Source organism: Panthera pardus, unplaced genomic scaffold, assembly GCF_024362965.1.
Source record: "Panthera pardus isolate Hobbes unplaced genomic scaffold, ASM2436296v1 HiC_scaffold_25, whole genome shotgun sequence".
NCBI lineage: Eukaryota > Metazoa > Chordata > Mammalia > Carnivora > Felidae > Panthera > Panthera pardus.
This window is the reverse complement of record NW_026526821.1, coordinates 52,116,837-52,141,893: the sequence shown is the minus strand read 5'-3', so window position 1 is coordinate 52,141,893 and position 25,057 is coordinate 52,116,837. Positions and strand designations below refer to the sequence as shown.

General features: G+C 42.5%; 1 protein-coding gene across 1 annotated transcript in view; it reads left to right on the top strand.

Annotated features, from left to right (window-relative positions):
- The first annotated feature begins 200 nt into the window (after nucleotides 1-200).
- The window catches only part of LOC109258064 (sulfotransferase 1C1-like), a 50,487-nt gene continuing 25,630 nt past the window's right edge, over nucleotides 201-25,057 (top strand). The window contains exons 1-3 of the mRNA XM_019434614.2: nucleotides 201-413; nucleotides 21,286-21,470; nucleotides 23,923-24,051. Coding sequence (XP_019290159.2) covers nucleotides 21,299-21,470; nucleotides 23,923-24,051 — 301 coding nt within the window. The 5' untranslated portion in view covers nucleotides 201-413; nucleotides 21,286-21,298. The remainder of the gene's footprint in view (nucleotides 414-21,285; nucleotides 21,471-23,922; nucleotides 24,052-25,057) is intronic.

The window sequence follows — 25,057 nt, the reverse complement described above, 5'->3', positions numbered from 1 at the left end:
CCATAGAATTACTCTTCCTTGTAATTCCAAATTTGTAATTCCAAAATAGTTTACCAGTGCCAGAAATTAGACAGCCATATAGCAAACAGTTTGGAACCAAAGGTCTGTCTGTGTTGTCAGTGAGATCTGCTGGAGATAATGACCAGGGCTTTCATTGGCTACTTCTTTCACCTCCTCTTTCCATTGTTAAGCATTTAGATGTAGCCTGATGCTCGACTTACCTTAGCGGGTCCTATATCAAGGGAACTGAGGGACAGGATCAGTGTACATCCTGTCCTTGTTTGTGACACACATCTGAGGCTTCAGAATCACAAAGAATCCTGCAAGAAAAGCCTAAAATAAGCAGAGTCATCGAGTGTCAACAAATAGAAAGCAACGATCAAGGTCTCATAAAACCACTTGCCTGGAATCTTGTGAGTATTACCCAAAAGTCCTTATATGGAATCACCAGATTAGTTTCCTTCAAGGAGAACATAAAGCAAGGTCAGGAAGATGGAATGAAAGCCGATTACTTTCTACAGCTCATAAAGGAGAAATCTGTTTTTCAAAGATCTGAAGGAGAAAAAAGATACTTTTCTGCCCCTAGTCCCAAATTTCCCAAGGCCTCTGTCCATTGCTCCTATGGTGGCCTTACTGGATTAAAGTATAACTCTTTCCTCAGAATTAACTTAAATTCTCTCTGAGCACACTATTGCCAGGTCTTTCCCCTCCCTGCAAGTGGGAGACACTGCTGGTCTACCTGCACAGAGTAAGGCTCCCAATCTGTGTCTGTCAAATAACGGAGACCATCCTAAAACAGGGTTCAGACGAACCAAGACACTTAGGTCTCAGGTTCTCTGCCAAGGGTGTCATGACTGAGCCAGATTTCCCTGCCTGTTCAATGGACGTTGTTTTGAAAAAGTTGAAGGGCACAGTGGCAGCAGATTCAGGAGCCCAGGCAAGCAGCCTACAGGGATGACCATAGGCCTTCTTTGCCTTTCTGTGGCTACAGAAAGAATTCTCTCCTCCTAACTTACTATCTTCAGAAAAGGTTCAGGCTAGGCAACCATAGACATTTAGTTCTGGGAGTGGAAGGGCAATGTGCAGGCTCTCTGGAGCCTCAGGCCAGGGAGCTGTGACATTGAGTTGTGACATTCCAAAGCCACAGGAGAAACGGGAGCCTGAGGTAGTGCAGGGCATCTTGCATAACCCACATCTTGCATAAATGAGGCTCAGAGGTTCTCTGAAAGCTTCACCCTTTACCTCAGTAACAGGTTGTCCCGTTACTGAAATCTCCACCCCTTCCCGAGATGCCAGAACTTGGGTGGTGGAGACAGTCCCTGTGTGCCCAGCACGATCAAGTGAGTGAACTGCATCAGGTCAATTCTGTGACATTCCAGAGCTGAAGTTCTCCCCTCAGGTGGGCACTAGTAGTGTTAACTACTACCCCCAGTAACCTCCTGAAAGCTGCTCTACAGGGCAGTGTGGGCTCCTGGGCCCTTCACCTTGCCTGGGAGCCCAACAAAGTCGTGTCAGAATGCAGTAAATAGGTGGATGGGGAAGCAAGATACATCCCTGGCCCAAAGGGACACATTCACATTCCACCAAGACAGGGGACTGGAACTAGGGGCCTGCAGGGGGGCACTCATGGGCTAGTGTCCTGGGCAAGTCCTATTTCATGCATGCCTCCACTGGCTTAGCTGTGATTGAGGTTGGACCCAGAGGGCTTGAAATCAGGAGGAAACTCCCACCTTCACAGTGCACAGGAGAGCTGACCACATGCCAATTCCATTTTCCCACAACGAAACACACAGGCTGGGGCTTTGTCTGTAAGTAGTATCAATGATGATATGCTGTTGGGGTTAAGGTCGCACAGAAGGCAAGCTGTGATTCAGGAAGAAAAAGATGTGTCTTCCTAATTGATTTGATAGATAAGCACATTTAAAGTCAGTTAATGACAATAACAAAAATCAGGATCCCACTCTGTGCCAGTTATCAGACCAGCACTGTGGAGGCCCTGAGATAAATGGAATGTGGTTCCTGAGATCAAGAAGCTGAAACTAGTTTGTTTATAGATTTCCAGGGCACCACTATTTTCCTGTGTCATGGAAATTGTTTTCACCGAACTTATTATGTTTAGATGATCTTTTAAGAAGGATTTGGTTTTTAAATAAATGTTATTTAATTTTTCAATCAATGTAAGAAGTTTTAAAAGTTTAAAACCCAGGGGAGTCCTTTCTGCTGGTGTACAGAATAATAGTTTCTTCCCTTAAGCCAAAAATAATAGATTAATAGACTGGTTCCAATAACAAAACAAACAAAATTGCTTGAAAATCCTGCCAATGCAAAGAAATTCTATTACATACAACAAGCATACTTTTGGGCCAGGGATGTATCTTGCTTCCCCATCCACCTAAATGTGAAGCTGAGCATGGAGGAAGAAAAAAGGACATTTAAAGGTACCCAGGGGAAAAAAGGCTTGGTGTAGCAGGGCACCGACCACTGCTGGGTGTGGTGGGGAAAATGCCCATCTCCTCGCCTGTGAAGGTCAGAAGAGGGGACCTGAGGGAACTGAAGATAAACAGCCCTGTTGTGAACTTGGATTCTTTAAAATATTCTGAAAAAAGAAGTGTTCTGAAGAAAACTTGTCTCTCTGTACCAGGAGACAGTGAGGAAGCTTGACTATGTTTTCATGGGTTATGGATGGAAACAAGTGTCCCCTAAAGATTTGTGAGCTTGAGTCTGTGCTACAGATCAAATTCTACAACCCACTGGGCCCAGCAACCGCAAAACAATAAATTAACATAAAAATAAGTCACAAATTAGAAATAGCTCTGGTCCACCTCACAGGGGCACATCCAAACCTCAGACAGACAAGCCCGCAACCAGACCACATAGGACTCTGACATGTGTCCCCACAGAAAACAAACTCACAACTCCAAAATTAAAACCTCATTTATAAAGAACCAGCAGAAAGGTCAAACAGCATATGAAGACTTCTTAGAACTTTAGGTAATATGACTATGAAGCCATCAATATTTTAAAGTTTATATTAGGCATAGCCAGAGACAGAATTGTATGTTTAGAGAAACAAATACCCTGAACAAGCCAATAGTTATAGAACGTCCTTTTAAAAAACTAGACAAAATATTTTTCAAATATATCTTGTATTTGATGTGGTACTGGAACCCATGCGAGGCTGGAACCCACCAACCTTGAGATCACAACCTGAGCCAAAATCAAGGGTCGGATGCTTAACCAACTGAACAACCCAGGTGCCCCTACGTGAATTTTTGTTTAAATAGTGTGAAGAACACCTATAAACATTCTCCTAGATTCAACAAGGAATAAGATTTTGCTGCATCTATTCCCCACCCTTTCCCTCTATTTACAAATAAATGTATAATATTTTAAAGGAACATCAGAATGTAAATTGAGGTCACTGTGACACTTCACCTCCTACATACTGCAGTTGATATTTCCTAAAAGTAAGGACATTCTCTTCTCTTATTAGAACACCACTAGGCAGGCAATCTATGTTCAGACTTCCCCAACTTGCCCAATAATGTCCTGTAAAGCTGCTTTTTTTCCTGTTAAGAACTCAGTAAAGATCCTTGCGTTGCCTTTTGTTATGTCTCTTTTGTCTCTTATAAATCTGGATCAGTACCCGTGGCCCAAACCATTTTGTTCTCTTTTGTTGTCTATTTCCCTGATATTGATTCTTTTGAAAAATTCAAGCCAGTTATTTCACAGAACAGCCCACATTCTGGTTGCATCCAATTTGTTCTTGATGATGAAATTCAGGTTAGACATTGTTACTAGAAAATGCCCCAGGTGATGCCTCTGATATCTGGCTGCATTGCAGCTGGCACACAATCCAGGTCATTCTGCTATCAGGAATGCTAATTTACACTTGGTGGAGGTCATCACCTCCCCATCTCTTAATTAGAAAGTACATTTTCCCCTCTATAATCTGCTGCGAGTGGATACTTTGTGTGAATATCCTATTTCTCTCAACACTGTATCCAATGGTGGTTAGCATCCACTGGTATTGTTTTTATATCTACCGTTCCTTTTACACTTATTAGCTGTATTCATCCATAAAGAAGATCAGCTGAAATGCTTTAAAAGCAGTCACAGAGCCCAGCAGAGCAAACAAAAATGTTGTCTGCAGGATCCTACCTTCAAAATAGAACTAAAGAAGTTCCACATATCAAGTGTTCCTGACCATAAATTGTGCTGAGAAGCCAGAGCAAATGTGCTGAAGTATGAATATGCAGGACTGACCTGCTTAATGAAGAGGCACAAGCTCAGGGGCAACAGGTAGCTCTCTCAACATCTGACCTCCCAGTCTGGGGCCATGAAAACCCGGGAGTCATTTTGATTGAAGATGCAATTTCAGTATACCCACACAAACGAAGTACAGCCACAAGATTTATTATTTAGAGATCCCAGAAGGGAGGTGATGCAATGAGCCCAGGGAAGGGCTGTCTTCAGTCCCAGGTCACCAGTAAGCAGGAGATCAAGAGTGGGGTAGCAAGCATCTCTTACAAGGTGATCAGGATGGTCGTCACTGACTTTTCATGGGCCTAACCCTAAGTGGTTATTTTAGGAGGTGCCCTGGTAAAAGTCAAGCAGGAACTTATGGTGGGCATCCTAAACTGAATTTCAGACCCTGGGTGTGAGCAAGTTGTCATACTGTGAAATCCCTGGGCAGCAACTCAAAATAGCTGTTTTCACATCACAAGTGACCCCTCAATGCCTAGACTTTAGTCTTTAGGGAAACTCATGGGCACTGTCCAGACAGCAGAGATAATAAAAGCTGCTGACATGGATTGGTCACCCAGCACGTGAAACATATGAACAAAGCATAAATGCCAAACAACAATATAATTCAACGAACAACAGTTCGAAATCCTGTCAAATCTTTCCCCTCATTTGTTGCAGTCCAGCCAAGAAAATAAAGCCCTTGGATAAGATAGTTGTACCTGTTGGGCTGTCTGAACTTGTCCAGAATTATTAATACATATGCATCAGGAGGTGGCCTTTATAGGACATACACCTCCTTGCTGGGCCAATAAGTAATCTAAAGCCACATCGTTATCTAAAACCATCTGTATTAAGAAATCAGTAAGAAATGCACTAACAAACAAGACTATTAGAGGGCTTAACAGGGAGATTATGGAGCCCTGAGCAGTGACTATGGGGAAGGGTGGTGTGGGAAGGTAACCCTGTGGCTTTATTCTTGAAGTGGGGAGTGCTATGCCAGGTGCACCTCCAGCCAGGGAAGGGTCCTCTCAACAGAAATTAAAATCACTAACTCCTAGTAGGATGCATGATATGGACCAATCTAACAGGTGGGATGACAGCAAGCAATTGAGTGATGTGTTTAAAGGGGCCCCACAAAGTGGTAAGACTGGACACATACCTTGGCTTCCCAAAGCTTAAAGGCACAGCAGAGAGCAGCCTGCCTCACAGTCAAGTAGCAAGCAAGGGGGCCTGGGATAAACATAGCTAACTATGCCAAATGGGGATCAACAGCAGGGGATTCTGATAAATAAATTCTGTTCAGTTCACAACCAAGTCCCGAGGAGTATTCACCATCATCAACTGCCATGTGTTCCTGGATGTCATCTCTGCTACAGGAGAAGGTCACAGAGATAGCATTCAGGATGAGGCTGTGTCCTGGGGTGTCATGGGCTAGGGTTCTATCATGTCCAGAATCCTCAAGTCCCATGCTGTTGGTATGGTCATGTCTCAGATTTCATGCCATTGTGGACATGGGCATTGCCATCTCCAGCATAGCCACAGTCAAAGGGAGCCATGCCATAGTAGAGTGGCTCTTCTAGGAAGCCACTTAGGAGGGGGACTGAGGGGCCAAGAGGTCTAACAGGGTCTCATGGATTTAAAACACCCTGATTAAGGTTTGCTTGCCCTGCCAGGAGAATTTATCACAAATTCTCAATAAATTTGGGGGGTCCTCAGAGATGCACCTCACAAATGATTGGGTGGTGCTCTCCTCCAAGGCATGAGTCTCCATCATTGAACAGAACAGCTGGAGGCACACGTATAGCCGTGGTTTTAAGAAAATTTAGTGATATGCGCTTGGCAGTTTGATGTTTGGCCTTGTCTTGCCAGAGATTGGTGTGAACTGCATACACCTATCAGCCAATTAGGATTGAAATTATGGCAGTGTAATGGCCTGTTTCCAGAGGTGAGGATGCTGGTGATCTTTGGGCAGGGCTGGTGGCCTTTAAGCATTTGTGCCATTGGTCCCATTTAAGAGAGAGGGCTTGAATTGCCGGCTAGTATCCACATGTGGCGTCCTTTCAGGTGTAGCCCCTCCAGAACTGACTTCCAACACTAGCCTTCCCCTGACTCTGGGTGCAATTTCAGGTGAGTGGCCAGGCAGTTTCAGCAACTCTCTAGTGTTGCCTCTCTGGGATCCAGGCAAAGCCCCATGACCCAGATGGCATGGCACATGAGGCACAGAGTAAGACCAGCAGCAGCAAACATCTGTATGCTATAATCTCATGCCTGTGCACTGACTGCTCCTCGTAGTGATTTACTATGGGACCATTGTGGGTCAGCTGCTTGCTGGTAACCTCTTCCAAAGTGGGATAGGACAAAGTGTTGTGACTGTCACAACACACCATCATCTAACATTTCTGGTGTCAGGCATCCTGAGCTCCTTATTGGCTTTTAGGGTCTCACTTCTTGTGGGGAGGTGTGGTTAGGAAAAATGAGCTATCCACTGAAGCCACTAAACTTCGGAATTTCAGCTGGAATTTGCATATCAAGTGGGTAAGTGTGGCCCAGCAGCAGTAGAGGGGGTCTTTGTTTTTCTAATGGGCCAGGACTACCTACAACCAGGGGATCATCACTAACCACCTGTCCCCCATTGGGTCACCAGTGAATATTGGAAAGCAAGATGTTTGACGTTTGAAATCAGGAAGGGGACTCAAAAATGTTGGAAAACATGTAAATAATATCTCCCATAAGGTGAAGGCATTAGATTCTTGTGATAAGAATCAGGCAGCAGGGCCAGACAAGCCCATTGGTGTGAGGAGAGTGGTGGCCATATGGCCAAGAGTTTAAAGTGTCCCTGCAGCAATGAAATTCATTTAGGAGTCTGTGTGTTGCCCTGTCACTTAAGGAGCAAAGACTTGAAAAGACCACTGTGACATTCAATAATGCCAGAGGACTGTGGTGGTATGGGATGTGAAATTTCCATTGGATGTCCTGCAGGAGGGCCCAGGGCAGTAAAATGAGATCCTTGAACTGAGTCAGTGGTATCAAGAGGGCTGAATGGGGGCAGGACATACTTAGAAAAGAAATATTATCTGCTCTATGAAAATGTTCCTTGTGGGTGTAGCAAGCAGTAGGCTGGTAAAAGTATCCACACAGGTAATAGTGAAGTGGGTAGTGCCCACTAACAGAGGAAGTGGTCCTATGAAATCAAACTGCCAGTGGCTGAAAAGGCAGTCCCCTCCCTGAACTGAAGCATGACCTGAAAATTTCCAGTGTTTGGCTTGAGAGTATAGTTTGCAATTCAGAACAATGCATTTTGCAAGGGCTGTCAACTGCCCTACAGTGGGCCCAGACCAGTGTGGCAGCAACTCCCCCGCGACCTGAAGAGACACGGGAAGAGTAAGTAGTGAGGGAGAGGTAAGTAAGAAAGGCCAAAATGGTGGAGGTGAGACCTAGAGAATGACGGGGGCGTGGGGGTGGGAGCTTTGGTTTTATGATGGAAAGTGGAGGCTGTAGAGTTGTTGGTAGAGTCAAAAGTTGAAAGCCCCAAATGGTTGGTGACCTGTATTAGGGGAGAGGCATCCACCTTGTGGTTAAATACAGCCTCTGGTATGGTCATTTGTATGTGCTGAAATGGGAGTAATCTTAACTGTGACTGGTTCATAAAATGGAAATAAGTCCAGTATGGGTACAGCACAGGCATGGTGGAGAGGAAGATGATAGTAGATGAAAAGGGATTTCCATCATGGACCAGATTCTCTCTTCCTTGAAGCTGTCTTTGGAATCACTGGTAGAATCATATTTCTCTACATTTGGAAAAAATGCCGTTTTTTAAATATCTCATACTTCTACCCGAACCTAGAACAATTTCTAAAAGAATCCAGGCAAAACATACATCCCATTTAGGAAGAAGAGGTAGCACCAACAGGTATGGCGGGCAACACCTGCCAAAGTTGGCTTCACTGGCCTGTCAGGATTTTCTACCATTAGAGTCACTTCTTAAAGTTATGACTATGTCTCCATGGCCCTATTAAAGCCATCCTGTCAGACTGGTAACCTGTTAATTTTGTTTTGTTTTGGTTTGGTTTTTTTTCAACTTTTTTTTTTTATTTATTTTTGGGACAGAGAGAGACAGAGCATGAACGGGGGAGGGGCAGAGAGAGAGGGAGACACAGAATCGGAAACAGGCTCCAGGCTCCGAGCCATCAGCCCAGAGCCCGACGCGGGGCTCGAACTCACGGACCGCGAGATCGTGACCTGGCTGAAGTCGGACGCTGAACCGACTGCGCCACCCAGGCGCCCCTGTTAATTTTGTTTTTAAATAGCATCTACGAATCTACAAATGCTAAAGAAAATATGTGTAGTGGCTCTGGGTGTGCATGAAACAGACTACATATCTCTGAAGAATCAAGTTTACTTGAACATTCTGGGTGGAGACAAAATATTGTTATATGAAACATTAATAGCTATATCACAAGGAAGAATGGAAAACTCATTTTAATTTTTTATACGAATTTATTTTCTTTTTTTTTTATTTTTTTAATATATGAAATTTACTGTCAAATTGCTTTCCATACAACACCCAGTGCTCATCCCAAAAGGTGCCTTCCTCAATACCCATCACCCACCCTACCCTCCCTCCCACCCCCCATCAACCCTCAGTTTGTTCTCAGTTTTTAACAGTCTCTTATGCTTTGGCTCTCTCCCACTCTAACCTCTTTTTTTTTTTTTCCTTCCCCTCCCCCATGGGTTTCTGTTACGTTTCTCAGGAGCCACATAAGAGTGAAACCATATGGTATCTGTCTTTCTCTGTATGGCTTATTTCACTTAGCATCACACTCTCCAGTTCCATCCACGTTGCTACAAAAGGCCATATTTCATTTTTTCTCATTGCCACGTAGTATTCCATTGTGTATATAAACCACAATTTCTTTATCCATTCATCAGTTGATGGACATTTAGGCTCTTTCCATAATTTGGCTATTGTTGAGAGTGCTGCTATAAACATTGGGGTACAAGTGCCCCTATGCATCAGTACTCCTGTATCCCTTGGATAAATTCCTAGCAGTGCTATTGCTGGGTCATAGGGTAGGTCTATTTTTAATTTTCTGAGGAACCTCCACACTGCTTTCCAGAGTGGCTGCACCAATTTGCATTCCCACCAACAGTGCAAGAGGGTTCCCGTTTCTCCACATCCTCTCCAGCATCTATAGTCTCCGGATTTCTTCATTTTGGCCACTCTGACTGGCGTGAGGTGATATCTGAGTGTGGTTTTGATTTTTATTTCCCTGATAAGGAGCGACGTTGAACATCTTTTCATGTGCCTGTTGGCCATCCGGATGTCTTCTTTAGAGAAGTGTCTATTCATGTTTTCTGCCCATTTCTTCACTGGATTATTTGTTTTTCGGGTGTGGAGTTTGATGAGCTCTTTATAGATTTTGGATACTAGCCCTTTGTCCGATATGTCATTTGCAAATATCTTTTCCCATTCCGTTGGTTGCCTTTTAGTTTTGTTCATTGTTTCCTTTGCTGTGCAGAAGCTTTTTATCTTCATAAGGTCCCAGTAATTCACTTTTGCTTTTAATTCCCTTGCCTTTGGGGATGTGCCGTGTAAGAGATTGCTACGGCTGAGGTCAGAGAGGTCTTTTCCTGCTTTCTCCTCTAAGGTTTTGATGGTTTCCTGTCTCACATTCAGGTCCTTTATCCATTTTGAGTTTATTTTTGTGAATGGTGTGAGAAAGTGCCCTAGTTTCAACCTTCTGCATGTTGCTGTCCAGTTCTCCCAGCACCATTTGTTAAAGAGACTGTCTTTTTTCCATTGGATGTTCTTTCCTGCTTTGTCAAAGATGAGTTGGCCATACGTTTGTGGGTCTAGTTCTGGGGTTTCTATTCTATTCCATTGGTCTATGTGTCTGTTTTTATGCCAATACCATGCTGTCTTGAGGATGACAGCTTTGTAGTAGAGGCTAAAGTCTGGGATTGTGATGCCTCCTGCTTTGGTCTTCTTCTTCAAAATTACTTTGGCTATTCGGGGCCTTTTGTGGTTCCATATGAATTTTAGGATTGCTTGTTCTAGTTTCGAGAAGAATGCTGGTGCAATTTTGATTGGGATTGCATTGAATGTGTAGATAGCTTTGGGTAGTATTGACATTTTGACAATATTTATTCTTCCAATCCATGAGCAGGGAATGTCTTTCCATTTCTTTATATCTTCTTCAATTACCTGCATAAGCTTTCTATAGTTTTCAGCATACAGATCTTTTACATCTTTGGTTAGATTTATTCCTAGGTATTTTGTGCTTCTTGGTGCAATTGTGAATGGGATCAGTTTCTTTATTTGTCTTTCTGTTGCTTCATTGTTAGTGTATAAGAATGCAACTGATTTCTGTACATTGATTTTGTATCCTGCAACTTTGCTGAATTCATGTATCAGTTCTAGCAGACTTTTGGTGGAGTCTATCGGATTTTCCATGTATAATATCATGTCATCTGCAAAAAGCGAAAGCTTGACTTCATCTTTGCCAATTTTGATGCCTTTGATTTCCTTTTGTTGTCTGATTGCTGATGCTAGAACTTCCAGCACTATGTTAAACAACAGCGGTGAGAGTGGGCATCCTTGTCGTGTTCCTGATCTCAGGGAAAAAGCTCTCAGTTTTTCCCCGTTGAGGATGATGTTAGCTGTGGGCTTTTCATAAATGGCTTTTATGATCTTTAAGCATGTTCCTTCTATCCCGACTTTCTCAAGGGTTTTTATTAAGAAAGGGTGCTGGATTTTGTCAAAGGCCTTTTCTGCATCGATTGACAGGATCATATGGTTCTTCTCTTTTTTTTTGTTGTTAATGTGATGTATCACGTTGATCGATTTGCGAATGTTGAACCAGCCCTGCATCCCAGGAATGAATCCCACTTGATCATGGTGAATAATTCTTCTTATATGCTGTTGAATTCTATTTGCTAGTATCTTATTGAGAATTTTTGCATCCATATTCATCAGGGATATTGGCCTGTAGTTCTCTTTTTTTACTGGGTCTCTGTCTGGTTTAGGAATCAAAGTAATACTGGCTTCATAGGATGAGTCTGGAAGTTTTCCCTCCCTTTCTATTTCTTGGAATAGCTTGAGAAGGATAGGTATTATCTCTGCTTTAAACATCTGGTAGAACTCCCCTGGGAAGCCATCTGGTCCTGGACTCTTATTTGTTGGGAGATTTTTGATAACCGATTCAATTTCTTCGCTGGTTGTGGGTCTGTTCAAGCTTTCTATTTCCTCCTGATTGAGTTTTGGAAGAGTGTGGGTGTTTAGGAATTTGTCCATTTCTTCCAGGTTGTCCAATTTGTTGGCATATAATTTTTCATAGTATTCCCTGATAATTGTTTGTATCTCTGAGGGATTGGTTGTAATAATTCCATTTTCATTCATGATTTTATCTATTTGGGTCATCTCCCTTTTCTTTTTGAGAAGCCTGGCTACAGGTTTGTCAATTTTGTTTATTTTTTCAAAAAACCAACTCTTGGTTTCGTTGATCTGCTCTACATTTTTTTTAGATCTATATTGTTTATTTCTGCTCTGATCTTTATTATTTCTCTTCTTCTGCTGGGTTTAGGCTGCCTTTGCTGTTCTGCTTCTATTTCCTTTAGGTGTGCTGTTAGATTTTCTATTTGGGATTTTTCTTGTTTCTTGAGAGAGGCCTGGATTGCAATGTATTTTCCTCTCAGGACTGCCTTCGCTGCGTCCCAAAGCGTTTGGATTCTTGTATTTTCATTTTCATTTGTTTTCATATATTTTTTAATTTCTTCTCTAATTGCCTGGTTGACCCACTCATTCGTTAGTAGGGTGTTCTTTAACCTCCATGCTTTTGGAGGTTTTCCAGACTTTTTCCTGTGGTTGATTTCAAGCTTCATAGCATTGTAGTCTGAAAGTATGCATGGTATAATTTCAATTCTTGTAAACTTATGAAGGGCTGTTTTGTGACCCCATATATGATCTATCTTGGAGAATGTTCCATGTGCACTCGAGAGAAAGTATATTCTGTTGCTTTGGGATGCAGAGTTCTAAATATATCTGTCAAGTCCATCTGATCCAATGTATCATTCAGGGCCCTTGTTTCTTTATTGACTGTGTGTCTAGATGATCTATCCATTTCTGTAAGTGGGGTGTTAAAGTCCCCTGCAATGACCACATTCTTATCAATAAGGTTGCTTATGTTTATGAGTAATTGTTTTATATATCTGGGGGCTCCGGTATTCGGCGCATAGACATTTATAATTGTTAGCTCTTCCTGATGGATAGACCCTGTGATTATTATATAATGCCCTTCTTCATCTCTTGTGACAGCCTTTAATTTAAAGTCTAGTTTGTCTAATATAAGTATGGCTACTCCAGCTTTCTTTTCGCTTCCAGTAGCATGATAAATAGTTCTCCATCCCCTCACTCTCAATCTAAAGGTGTCCTCAGATCTAAAATGAGTCTCTTGTAGACAGCAAATAGATGGGTCTTGTTTTTTTATCCATTCTGATACCCTATGTCTTTTGGTTGGCGCATTTAATCCATTTACATTCAGTGTTATTATAGAAAGATACGGGTTTAGAGTCATTGTGATATCTGTATGTTTTATGCTTGTAGTGATGTCTCTGGTGCTTTGTCTCACAGGATCCCCCTTAGGATCTCTTGTAGGGCTGGCTTAGTGGTGACAAATTCCTTCAGTTTTTGTTTGTTTGGGAATACCTTTATCTCTCCTTCTATTCTAAATGACAGACTTGCTGGATAAAGGATTCTCGGCTGCATATTTTTTCTGTTTAGCACACTGAAGATATCGTGCCAAGCCTTTCTGGCCTGCCAAGTTTCAAAAGAGAGATCAGTCACGAGTCTTATAGGTCTCCCTTTATATGTGAGGGCACGTTTATCCCTTGCTGCTTTCAGAATTTTCTCTTTATCCTTGTATTTTGCCAGTTTCACTACGATATGTCGTGCAGAAGATCGATTCAAGTTACGTCTGAAGGGAGTTCTCTGTGCCTCTTGGATTTCAATGCCTTTTTCCTTCCCCAGTTCAGGGAAGTTCTCAGCTATAAAATCTTCAAGTACCCCTTCAGCACCTTTCCCTCTCTCTTCCTCCTCTGGGATACCAATTATGCGTATATTATTTCTTTTTAGTGTATCACTTAGTTCTCTAATTTTCCCCTCATACTCCTGGATTTTTTTATCTCTCTTTCTCTCAGCTTCCTCTTTTTCCATAACTTTATCTTCTAGTTCACCTATTCTCTCCTCTGCCTCTTCAATCCGAGCTGTCATCGTTTCCATTTTGTTTTGCATTTCATTTAAAGTGCTTTTCAGTTCCTCGTGACTGTTCCTTAGTCCCTTGATCTCTGTGGCAAGAGATTCTCTGCTGTTCTCTATACAGTTTTCAAGCCCAGTGATTAATTTTATGACTATTATTCTAAATTCACTTTCTGTTATATTATTTAAATCCTTTTGATCAGTTCATTAGCTGTTGTTATTTCCTGGAGATTCTTCTGAGGGGAATTCTTCCGTTTGGTCATTTTGGATAGTCCCTGGAGTGGTGAGGACCTGCAGGGCACTTCCCCTGTGCTGTGGTGTATAACTGGAGTTGGTGGGCGGGGCCGCAGTCCGACCTGATGTCTGCCCCCAGCCCACCGCTGGGGCCACAGTCAGACTGGTGTGTGCCTTCTCTTCCCCTCTCCTAGGTGTGGGATTCACTGTGGGGTGGCGTGGCCCGTCTGGGCTACTTGCACACTGCCAGGCTTGTGGTGCTAGGGATCTGGCGTATTAGCTGGGGTGGGTAGGCAAGGTGCACGGGGGCAGGAGGGGCAGGCTTAGCTCGCTTCTCCTTAGGTGATCCACTTCAGGAGGGGCCCTGTGGCAGCGGGAGGGAGTCAGATCCGCTGCCGGAGGTTTGGCTCTGCAGAAGCACAGAGTTGGGTGTTTGCGCGAGCAAGTTCCCTGGCAGGAACTGGTTGTCTTTGGGATTTTGGCTGGGGGATGGGCAGGGGAGATGGCGCTGGCGAGCGCCTTTGTTCCCCGCCAAGCTGAGCTCTGCTGTCTGGGGGCTCAGCAGCTCTCCCTCCCTTTGTCATCCAGCCTTCCCGCTTTCTGAGCAGAGCTGTTAACTTATGACCTCCCAGACGCTAAGTTGCGCTTGATGTCGGAACACAGTCCGTCAGGCCCCTCCACTTTTGCCAGCCAGACTCAGGCTCTGCTTGGCCAGTGAGCCGCCCCTCCGCCCCAGCTCCCTCCCGCCAGTCCGTGGAGCGCGCACCGCCTCGCCACCCTTACTACCCTCTTCCGTGGGCCTCTCATCTGCGCTTGGCTCCGGAGGCTCCGTTCTGCTAATCCTCTGGCGGTTTTCTGGGTTATTTAGGCAGGTGTGGGTGGAATCTAAGTGATCAGCAGGATTTGCGGTGAGCCCAGCCGTCCTCCTATGCCACCATCTTCCTCCAATCTTTCAAGAATTTATTTTCTAAAGTGATTTTAGGTTCACAGAAAAATTGAGAGGATTGTATAGAGATTCTTTGTATATCCCCTCCCAGTGTATGCCTAGCTTCCGCATCATGGATATTTCCCACCAAAGACTGAATACCAGTTCAAGATTACAATGTAGGAAGATCCTGAACTCAACCTCCTCTCACAAACTCACTGAGTCTATAGCCACATATGGAACAATTTCCTGAATAAAAAACCTAAAGGCTGACTGAGCAACAGCTATGGATTGGGCAAATGGGAAGACCACATTGAAGTAGGTAGAGAGACTGGGAGAAAATCTCACCAAAAATCCTACCTTTGGTGCTGCAACTCACAGCTGGGAGGAAAATCAAAACCCACAGTTTCTCCCTGAAGAGCCCACATCGAGCACCCCAACTTTTAAGGTATACACCTGAGAAATGGGTCTCTAAAACATCTAACTTTGAAAACCAAGGAAGCTCATGTCCCAAGACCCCTAAGACTATATATAGCAAACCGAGAAACAGCTCTTAAGGGGCTCATGTGCTCAGATTCCCCGCCCCAGGGCTCAACACAGAGGCAGCTGACCACTCCCAGACTTAAAGTGAAGGAGGCTCACCTGTTTAATGACACCAAATAGCAAGTGATGGTGAGGATTGTGCACTGTTGATGGGAAGGTAAATTGGTGCAGCCATTATGAAAACAGTATGGAAATTTCTCACAAAATTAAAAATCCATCTACTATATGATCCAACAATTCTACTTTTGTGTATTTAATGAAGAACATGAAAACACTAATTAAAAAAAAATACATGCACCCCCAATGTCACTGCAGCATTATTTACAATAGCCAAGATATGGAAACAACCTAAGTGTTCTTCAATGAATAAATTGACAAGGGATTTGTGGTGTACATATACAATGGAATATTATTCAGCCATTAAAAAAAGGGGGGGTGCCTGGGCAACTCAGTAGGTTTAATGTCTGACTTTGGCTCAGGTCAAGATCTAATGGTTCATGAGTTCGAGTCCCACATCGGGCTCACTGCTGTCAGTGTGGAGCCTGCTTCAGATCCTATGTCCCCCCTCTCTGCCCTTCCCCCTCTCACACACATGTGCCCACACATATGTGTTGTCTCTCTCTCTCCCTCTGTGTCAAAAATAATAAACATTAAAAACAAAACATAAACAAAAAAAGAATAAGGGGCACCTATCTGGCTCAGTTGGTAGAGCGTTTGAAGTTCACGAGGTTAGGAGTTCAAGCCCCACATTGGGTGTAGAGATTACTTAAAAAAATAATGAAATATTGCCATTTGCAACCATATGGATGGACCTCAAAGGCATTATTCTAACTGAAATAAATCTGACAGAGAAAGACAAATACTGTATGATCTCTCTTCTATGTGAAATCCAGAAAAAAATATACATGTATTATTTAAAGTAAGTTCATAGATACAGAAAACAGATTGGTGGTTGTCAGAAGTGAGGAGAGGTGAGGAGAAAGTGTTATGAGAAATGGGTGAACTGTTTTGGTTACATAAAATAAATTTTTAAAAAATATCCTCCCCCCAAAAAGAAATAAAATAAAACAGCTATTTTAAAAATACTCCATATCTTCAAAAAGGTAGAGGAAAGTGTGATCATGGTGGCAGAGATATGTAAGATATATAAAAGACCCAATTAAACTTCCAGAGATGAAAAAAAGAAACAACATCAAATATGGACAACACTATGAACAGGATAAGCAACAGACTGGACAGTGCTAAAGAAAAGATTAGTAAACTTGGAGGTGTAACAAAATAGAAATTATTCAAAATGAAACACAGAAGATTAGGGGAAAAATAGAATGAAGCATCATTAAACTATGGGACATTGTGGGGGTGCCTGAGTGGCTCAGTCGGTTAAGCATCTGACTTCGGCTCAGGTCATGATCTCACAGCTCATGAGTTCAAGCCCCGCATCAGGCTCTGTGCTGACAGCACAGAGCCTGGAGCCTTTTTCAGATTCTGTGTCTCCCTACCTCTCTGCCCTTCCCCCACTCACACTCTGTCACTCCTTCAAAAATAAATAAACATTTAAAAATAAAAATAAAAAAACTGTGAGACATTGTGCAGTCTAACAAATGTGTAGTGTGAGTCTCAAAATGGGAGGAGAAAGATGAGGAATGGAATAAACTTGAAGTAATAACCAAAATTTTCATAATTGGATGAAAAGTATAAACTCACAGATCCAAGAAGCCCAAATAAATCTCAAGCAAAAGAAACATGAGGTAAAACACATGAATGCACAATAAAATGAAATTGTTGAGGGCCAGAAACAAAAAGAACATATTAAGAGCCATCCAAGAAACAAGATGCAGTACAGAGAAACAGAGATGAGCCAGAGTACATGGAACAACATCCTGAAAGTACTGAAAGACAAAAACATGCACCTACAATTCCAGACCCAGCAAAAAGCTTCCAAAAATGAAGTCAAAATAAAAACACTTGTTGACATAGAAAAGCTGAGAGAATTACCAGCAGACCAGTCGAAGAAATGGAGAAACAGAAAACGAAGTTCTTCTGGTAAATGATAACCGGTCAGAAATGTAGGTCTCCACAAAGAATGAGGAGCACTAGAAATGGTAAATATGTGGGTAAATATAAAAGGCATTTCTCATAATTTAAAAAATATTTAAAATAAAGATGTCTGTTGAAAGCAAAAGATAACAACAAGGTATTGTAGGGTCTATAATGTACGTGGAGGTAAATATGAATGGCAACCAAGCACAAAGGCTGAGTGGAAACAAAAAGAAGTATGTGCTATTACCATCTTTATACTATATATGAATTAGTATAATGTTACATAGGGTAGAATGTGATGAATTAAAACATGTATACTGTGAACTCTAGAGCAATCATTTAAAAACAAAAACAACTATATATCACTAATAAGCAGATAAAGAAGATAAAATAAAATTATAAAAAGTATTCTAATTAATCCAAAAGAGGGTAGGACAAGAAAAACAGCAAAGAACAGATGAGACAAATAGAAAACACATAGAAAAGTGGTACATTTAAACTCAACCATATCAATAATCACAGCAAATGAAAATGATCTAAACACACAATTTAAAGGCATAAATAGTCAAAGGCAAGCATTAACCTAACACCAAAACCAGATGAAGACATTTCAATTAAAGAATAACAACTACAGTCTACACACCAATATTCCTTGCAAACATGGATTCAAATATTCTACCAAATCCAACCCAACAATTGACAAAAATGGTAATATGTCATGACCAAGTAGGATTTATCCCAAGGATGCAAAGTTGGTTTAACATTTGAAAATCAAACAATGTAGTTCACAATTTTTTATAGACTTAAAAAGAAAAATTTGTGTAATGGTCTCAGTAAATGCAGAATAATAATTTGACAAAATTCTATATCCATTTATGCTAAAACTCTCATCAAACTAGGAATAGAAGGGAACTTCATTTAACTAATAAAGGGCATTACAGAAAACCTATAGCTAATGTCATACTTGAAGACGAAAGATGGAATGCTTTACTCCCAAAATTGGAACAAGACCAGGGGGTTTGTTTTTACCACTTCTGTTCAACATTTTACTAGAAGTCATAGCTAATGCAATAAGGCAATGGGAAGAAAACAAGTAATATTGTTTTTCTGAAGGAACCAATAAGTAACCCTGTAGAACTAATTAAGTGAATTTAGCAGGATTGCAGAATACAGATCAATACACAAAAATCAATTGTATTTCCATTTACCAGGAACAATCAGAAATTGAATTTTTTAAAATACCACTCATGAATAACACTAAAAAAATTTTTTTGAAAAATCCCCCACCAGAGTGTCACATTTGTTACTATTGATGAACCTGCATCAGTACGTCATAATCATCCCAAATTCATAGTTTACATTAGGTTTCTCTCTTGGTGCTGTCTTATCTATGGGTTTGGACAAATGTATAATGACATGTGTCCATCATTATAGTATTATACAGAGTATCTAAAGACAGTCTCTGCTGCACTTATTCTTCCCTCCCTCCCCCCAACCCCTGGCAACCACTGATCTTTTTGCTGTCTCCATGGTTTTACCTTTTCCAGAATGGCAGGTGGTTGTAATCATACAGTATAAAGTCTTTTCAGATTGACTTCTTTCACTTAGTAGTATGCACTTAAGTTTCTGCCATGTCTTTTCATGGCTTAATAGCTCACATCTTTTTAGTTATGAACAATATTCCACTGCAACTCATTTAATCATTAAGACAAAAGAAAGTTCTCCAAAATTGTTTCATTTGCTTCAGTATGCTTTAGGGTACACTTCCACCTGTCTCTTCTCCTCCACCCCCAATATTCATCTCCTCTGACTTTAGGGACATTAATTCCTGGAAAAGTACTGTAATTGCTGCTTTAGAAGTGGAGAGCAGTGTCCTAAAAAGGTGGTTGTCACACTTGTTCTAGGCATCCCAGAGCCCTTTCTTCAAAACAAAATGTATCTGGAAACCCAAAATAGAAGATAGGTAAATGCAAACCTGCCCCATCCAAATGGAAGAACAAGACCCAGAGCCCATCTGCTGGAGAACCACAAGCTCCCAGGCCTCCCCTGCAGTCACAAAGGCATCCCAAGTGATCCAGAAGCATCTATTGCTGCCTGAAAATAGCTAGGAGAGGGATGGAGGAGGGACAGACCAGTTGGAATGACAGACCTGGATGTGGTGTGCCATGCCTGCATGAAGACCCCCAAGGTAGAGAACAGGTGAAGGGAAATGCCACAGTCAAGCTCTGTCAAGAGCGCAATTGCATATTCTGCTTGATCACTTTAAATTTTAGGATTGAGGGAAGAGATCTCAGGAAGCAAAAACCTTGTGAATGGAGTGGTCATGATTTTATCTGACTTTCAGCTAAAGAAAATGTTAAATTAGATATGCAGTTAAGTCAGAGGCAACTTGGAGTTATAGCCTGATCCCCTCATGCTACAGATGAGAAAGCAAAACTAAGAATTAAGATTAAAACAGTAGATCACAGAATATCAAGGGCATATGTGTAAATGTTTTCCACTTACAAAGGCTTCTTCAACCTAGTTAATAAGATTCCACTAAATATTTTAAATTACATTTATTCTTTTTAAGTTCTTTTGTTGTCTGACAATAACAAAATAGGAAGAAATCCTAATTACTTCATTAAATCTCACAAATCTAGCAAAATTAAGCTTTGAATTGACTCTTAAATTCTCTTAAACATTTCTTGTAAACAAAGTAAAATTGCCTAAACTTTCAGCCTAAAATCCCAAGTCTAAACATTAAAATAATAACATATTAACTTCTTTTTTTAATTTTTTTAACATTTTATTTATTTGTGAGAGAGAGAGAGAGAGAGAGTGCAAGCAGAGAGACAGGAAGATGCAGAATCCAAAGCAGGCTCAAGGCTCTGAGCTGTCAGCACAGAGCCCAACACGGGGCTCGAACTCACAAACTGTGAGATCATGACCCGAGCCGAAGTTGGGCACTTAACCGACTAGGCCACCCAGACACCCCAATAACATTTTAACTTCTAATTGCAAGGCTTATCTGTTGGATATTCCAGTATGTCAAAGTTTCTTCTACATAATAAGTACTTACTAAGTGTGCCAAGATTATTCTTAAACTTAAAACTAGTAATGCTGTGGTTTGATTTAGTGTGCTACATTTCTATAATAGATGTAGGATTTCAAGAAACTGAAATAAGTTATCTGCAAAGGGAACAGCTGTGGCATCCCAAGCCAGTGGGGGTTACTCCCCCAAGCAAACTGAGGTTACCTTCTCAGCTGGCAAATGTTGCTCTTCAGCCAGAGATTTGGGGCAGGGAGTGATACCTGGAGCTGTAGACCCGCAGGGAGACTTTCGTGTAATGCAGACCTGACACACTGAGATCCCTTTCTGCCCCACCCGCTCTATGACTCTGGTCAGATCTAGAGCTGTCTAGGTCAGACGTGATTTCACCGACCCAATTAGCCCAAGTGCTGATTCTGTTCTTGCCCTCTCTTGTTGCTCAAACTTGACAAGGGCCTGTGAACCCAGTGGCCTTCTGCCCTGGTCCCCTCTTGTCACTCAGGCCTCAGACAAGCCATCTCTGATGAGCTCCTTGAAACCCATGCAGTCTAGCTGATTTCCCAGTGTGCTTTCCTCTGAAATATGTTCCTGTCTTCACCATCCTGATGCTCTAAAACAAAGCTATTGAAAATGCTTTCTGGCTCCACCATGACTTCTCTTACTTAAGTTAACATTAAGCATAGTAATGAATGCCCACCATGTCTCTCCTTTCTTTCTTTCTTTTTTTTTACGTTTATTTTACTTTTGAGAGAGAGAGTACATGTGGGTAGGGGCAGAGAGAGAGGGAGACACAGAATCTGAAGCAGGCTCCAGACTCTGAGCTGTCAGCACAGAGCCCGATGGGGGCTCAAACTCACAGACCGAGAGGTTATGAACTGAGCCAAAGTCAGACCCTTAACTGACTGAGGCACCCAAGTGCCCTTCTCCTTTCTCAGAGAATATTTTCTTGACAGGAATGACTGTTCTAAGCTGACACAAGCACACTTTTCTTTTATGCATCTGTCTCATAAGTCTATGTAGAAAGATGTCCCTGGAGGAAATGAAAGATCTTCAGCTGGGGGAAAAATACATACAACCAGAAACCAAGGAAGTGAATGGAATCCTTGTGACCAAGACGATGAGTGAAAATTGGGACAACATCTGGAATTTCCAAGCAAGACCTGATGATCTCCTCATTGCATCCTATGCCAAGGCAGGTAGGTTTGCAAAACTGGAAGTGGGGAGGCCAGCTATAGAGGAGCAGGGGCCTCCCGATTTTCAAAAATGCAGATTTTCTCCAGGCCTGGCCCCAGGAAAAATGAAACCAGACTTGTTTCTGGGCTCCAATCCCCTAGGATCCAAGGTTCTCCTGTTTTCTTAGGTCTCTGATGGAGAAAGAGATTGCCAGAATCCCAAATCTTCAAAGGACTGAATGAATTATTTAAAAGCAGAGTCTGAGAAATTGCACAGAAGTTATGACAGTCATCTTGCCAACCCAGCCACTCCTGGTTCCCATCCACGAGGAAATCCTGGAGTGACTGCACCCGTTGCCCATAAAAAACATCTCTTAGTGGGGGACACTGATGTGGAAATGAGGGCTTTCACCCCAATATGAAATGTTCTGATAGTACTGGGTCCAAACCCCAAGCACAGTGGGAAGAATCTGGAGGAGGGGAGATGATACTTACCAGGACCTCATAAAATGAAGAGGGGGTTGTGACAAAAGTGAAGGTCTGAAAAGGCAAGGGTTCCCAGGCTTGTACAGGGGTGGAAGAATCCTAACTGGGGAAGCTCCAGGAATGACTGATGATCCCCCTGCATTACCTGTGCTTATAATGTCAAGTGACGGAGTGAGGCATGGAAGTTGAAGCTGTAGCCAGTTTGGGAAAGTCTCAGTGACCATTTGACTCACCAAGAGGGACTCTAGGTATTCATAACCAGAAAGAACTCAGAAAATAGTCTGGTCACTACAGTTCTTCAAACCTTCATTAGACTGTTCCTGTCCTCTCTGGCTGGGAATTCCCTCCTTAACCTCACTCTGTTCTCATGATTAAGCATTACTTAAACTAGAGAAGGGTCTTCCTGTCATCAGGGTTCAGTTGTTTCAAGAATCTCCTTCTCTGTCTGATTTGCACAGGACATTTCTCCTGCCCAGAACTGAATTTGAATTTGCATTGCACCTCAGAGCAGAAATGTTTTTCAGCTCACCTTTGAAATTATGCAGTCAGTCCCAAAGCCCCTCATAAGACAGTCCCCAAGTCTCCAGCCTTATTCCCTCACCTTCCCTACCACCTCCTACCCACTGTGAGCCTGCTTATACTTCCCAGTGAGGAAATGTGACTCTATCTTGCTCCTGAGGCTCCCTGCCTGGGATGCCCTGGCTTCTTAATGTGAATGGACCTTCAGTCCTGCTTGACTCTACACTCCAAAGCCATCTCAGCTGAGACTTACTGACCTCTTCCACAGCAAGTTGGATCTTCTCCTCTGTAGACCAGTCCTCTAGCCCTTTGCACATCCTTTCTGGCTTTTACTATATACTGTTCATCTTCTAGTTATCTGTGTATATGTCATATGTATCAGTAAGGAGCAGGTTTTGCTAAAAGCCAGAAAGACACAAATACTTCTTTTTTTTTTTTTTTTAATTTTTTTTAACGTTTATTTATTTTTGAGACAGAGAGACAGAGCATGAACAGGGGAGGGGCAGAGAGAGAGGGAGACACACAGAATCCGAAACAGGCTCCAGGCTCTGAGCTGTCAGCACAGAGCCCGACGCGGGGCTCGAACTCACGGACCGCGAGATCGTGACCTGAGCCGAAGTCGGCCGCTTAACCGACTGAGCCACCCAGGTGCCCCGACACAAATACTTCTTATGTAAAGAGGAAAATGGGTATCTGATGGACAATGAGCACAGTCTGCCTCTTTGCCTATCTATATGTCTATGTCCACTCCTCTTCTGTGTCTATTTGGATTCAATTTGGCCAGAAGTGTCAAAAACCCAAAATAACACAAAAGAAAAAGCAGTCTGGAGAATTAGTAGTCAGTTATGAAATGGTGGCTGCCTTGATCATCAAAGACCTGGGCTTTTTCTAACTTTCTGCTGCACCATCTCCAGGTGTAGCTTTTGGTTTTATTGTCCAATCTGACTCCTGGAGCTCTAGCTATCACATGCGCATTCCAAAAAGCAGCAAGAAGGTAAGAAGGGAGGAGTAAGGCCATGTCCCTTCCCTTTAAAGACAACTTCCCAAAATGACATGGCCACATCATGCAAGAAAAATATTACCTTTGAGGCAAGTAGCTATATGCCCAGCTAAAAATTAAGGATCTATTAACTTGAGAAAGAAAGGAAGAATGGATATAAGCTAGGCAAAAAGCAGTCATTGTCCTATCTTATCACCTCCAAAAAGATTGTAAATGTCATAGGACAGGGAGGGTGGCTAATTCATCTCTGTATGTCCCTACATTCACTTAATTCAGTATTCATTCACTCAGACTACATTTACCAGGTGCAAAGCCCTATGCAAGGCACTGGGAATTAAAGAGAATAAGGTAAGTAAGCTGATTCTGTTTAACACTCAGCAAATGTAAATTTTACTGAATACATAAATAATCAAGGAAATGAATTGAACTGTGCAGTGAGTGGATGGAACTGACAATCAGTATTGCCTCTAGGTACAACCTGGACACAGGAGATTGTGGACATGATCCAAAATGACGGAGATGTGCAGAAGTGCCAACGGGCCAACACCTTTGACCGGCATCCTTTCATTGAGTGGACTCTACCCCCACCCTTCAACTCAGGTAAGTGCCCAAATAAGGCCTATGATGTTGTAGCTAAGACCCATGACTACTGTGTTAGGTGAGTTTGCATCCGAGAATAGAATTATTTCTACAATCAACCTTCTGGAAAATATTTCAAGGTTACTGGGGAAAAGGTTACAATCAAAGTACTCACTTCAATTGAGAAATAATACTCTTAAATTCTTCTTCTAAAATATATGATTGGGGAGGAGCCAAGATGGCAGAACAGCATGGAAGTTTTATTTTGCACCTCGTGTCCATGAAATACAGCCAGATCAATACTAAACCATCCTGAACACCTAGAAAACTTATTTGAGAATTAACACAACAATCTGCACAACCTGAACCAGAGAACTCAGCAGGTATATGGTGTGGAGCGGTGAACTGGGGAGAGAGAAGCCATGGAGAGCAGGGAGCTGTTTTTGCTTGAGGAGAGAGGACAGAAATGGGGGGAGAGTACAGGAAAGGCACCCCCCCCAAGCAGCTGGAGAGAAAGTGGAAAAGTGGAAACAGCTGCAGGAACTGAACTAAAAAGGGAGAAAGGAGAAAGGAGAGGGTTTAAATTCCATTGAGACTCTATAAACAGGGGGAGTGCAGAGTCTGAAACTCTGCAGCTCAATACCTGGCAGTGCTTTGGTGGGAAGGGCAAATTCCCAGGAGCAGAGTGAGGTCTGGGGATCGTCAGGCCACATGAGGAAAGGTGGTTCTCCTGCTGGAAGGACATTTGGAAGAGGCTGTGTGGCCACCTGGTCCCAGCAGACCCTAGAGAACAACCACATTTGCTGCTGCTGGAACAAGGTCATTAAGGGTGAAGCCTGGTGCCAGATGTGTGTTGTGACTTTCCATAATCCCTGAAATGCTGCTGCTACATGATCATGTGAACTTTTTCTGGGGAAGGCTGACACCCAGCCCCAGTCTCTGGGCACTGGCAGCAGCTCGGTCCCACAAACGTTCCTGGGTGCAGCCAGCATCCGGCCATTGCTTGGTGAGACCCTCCTCCAGAGGG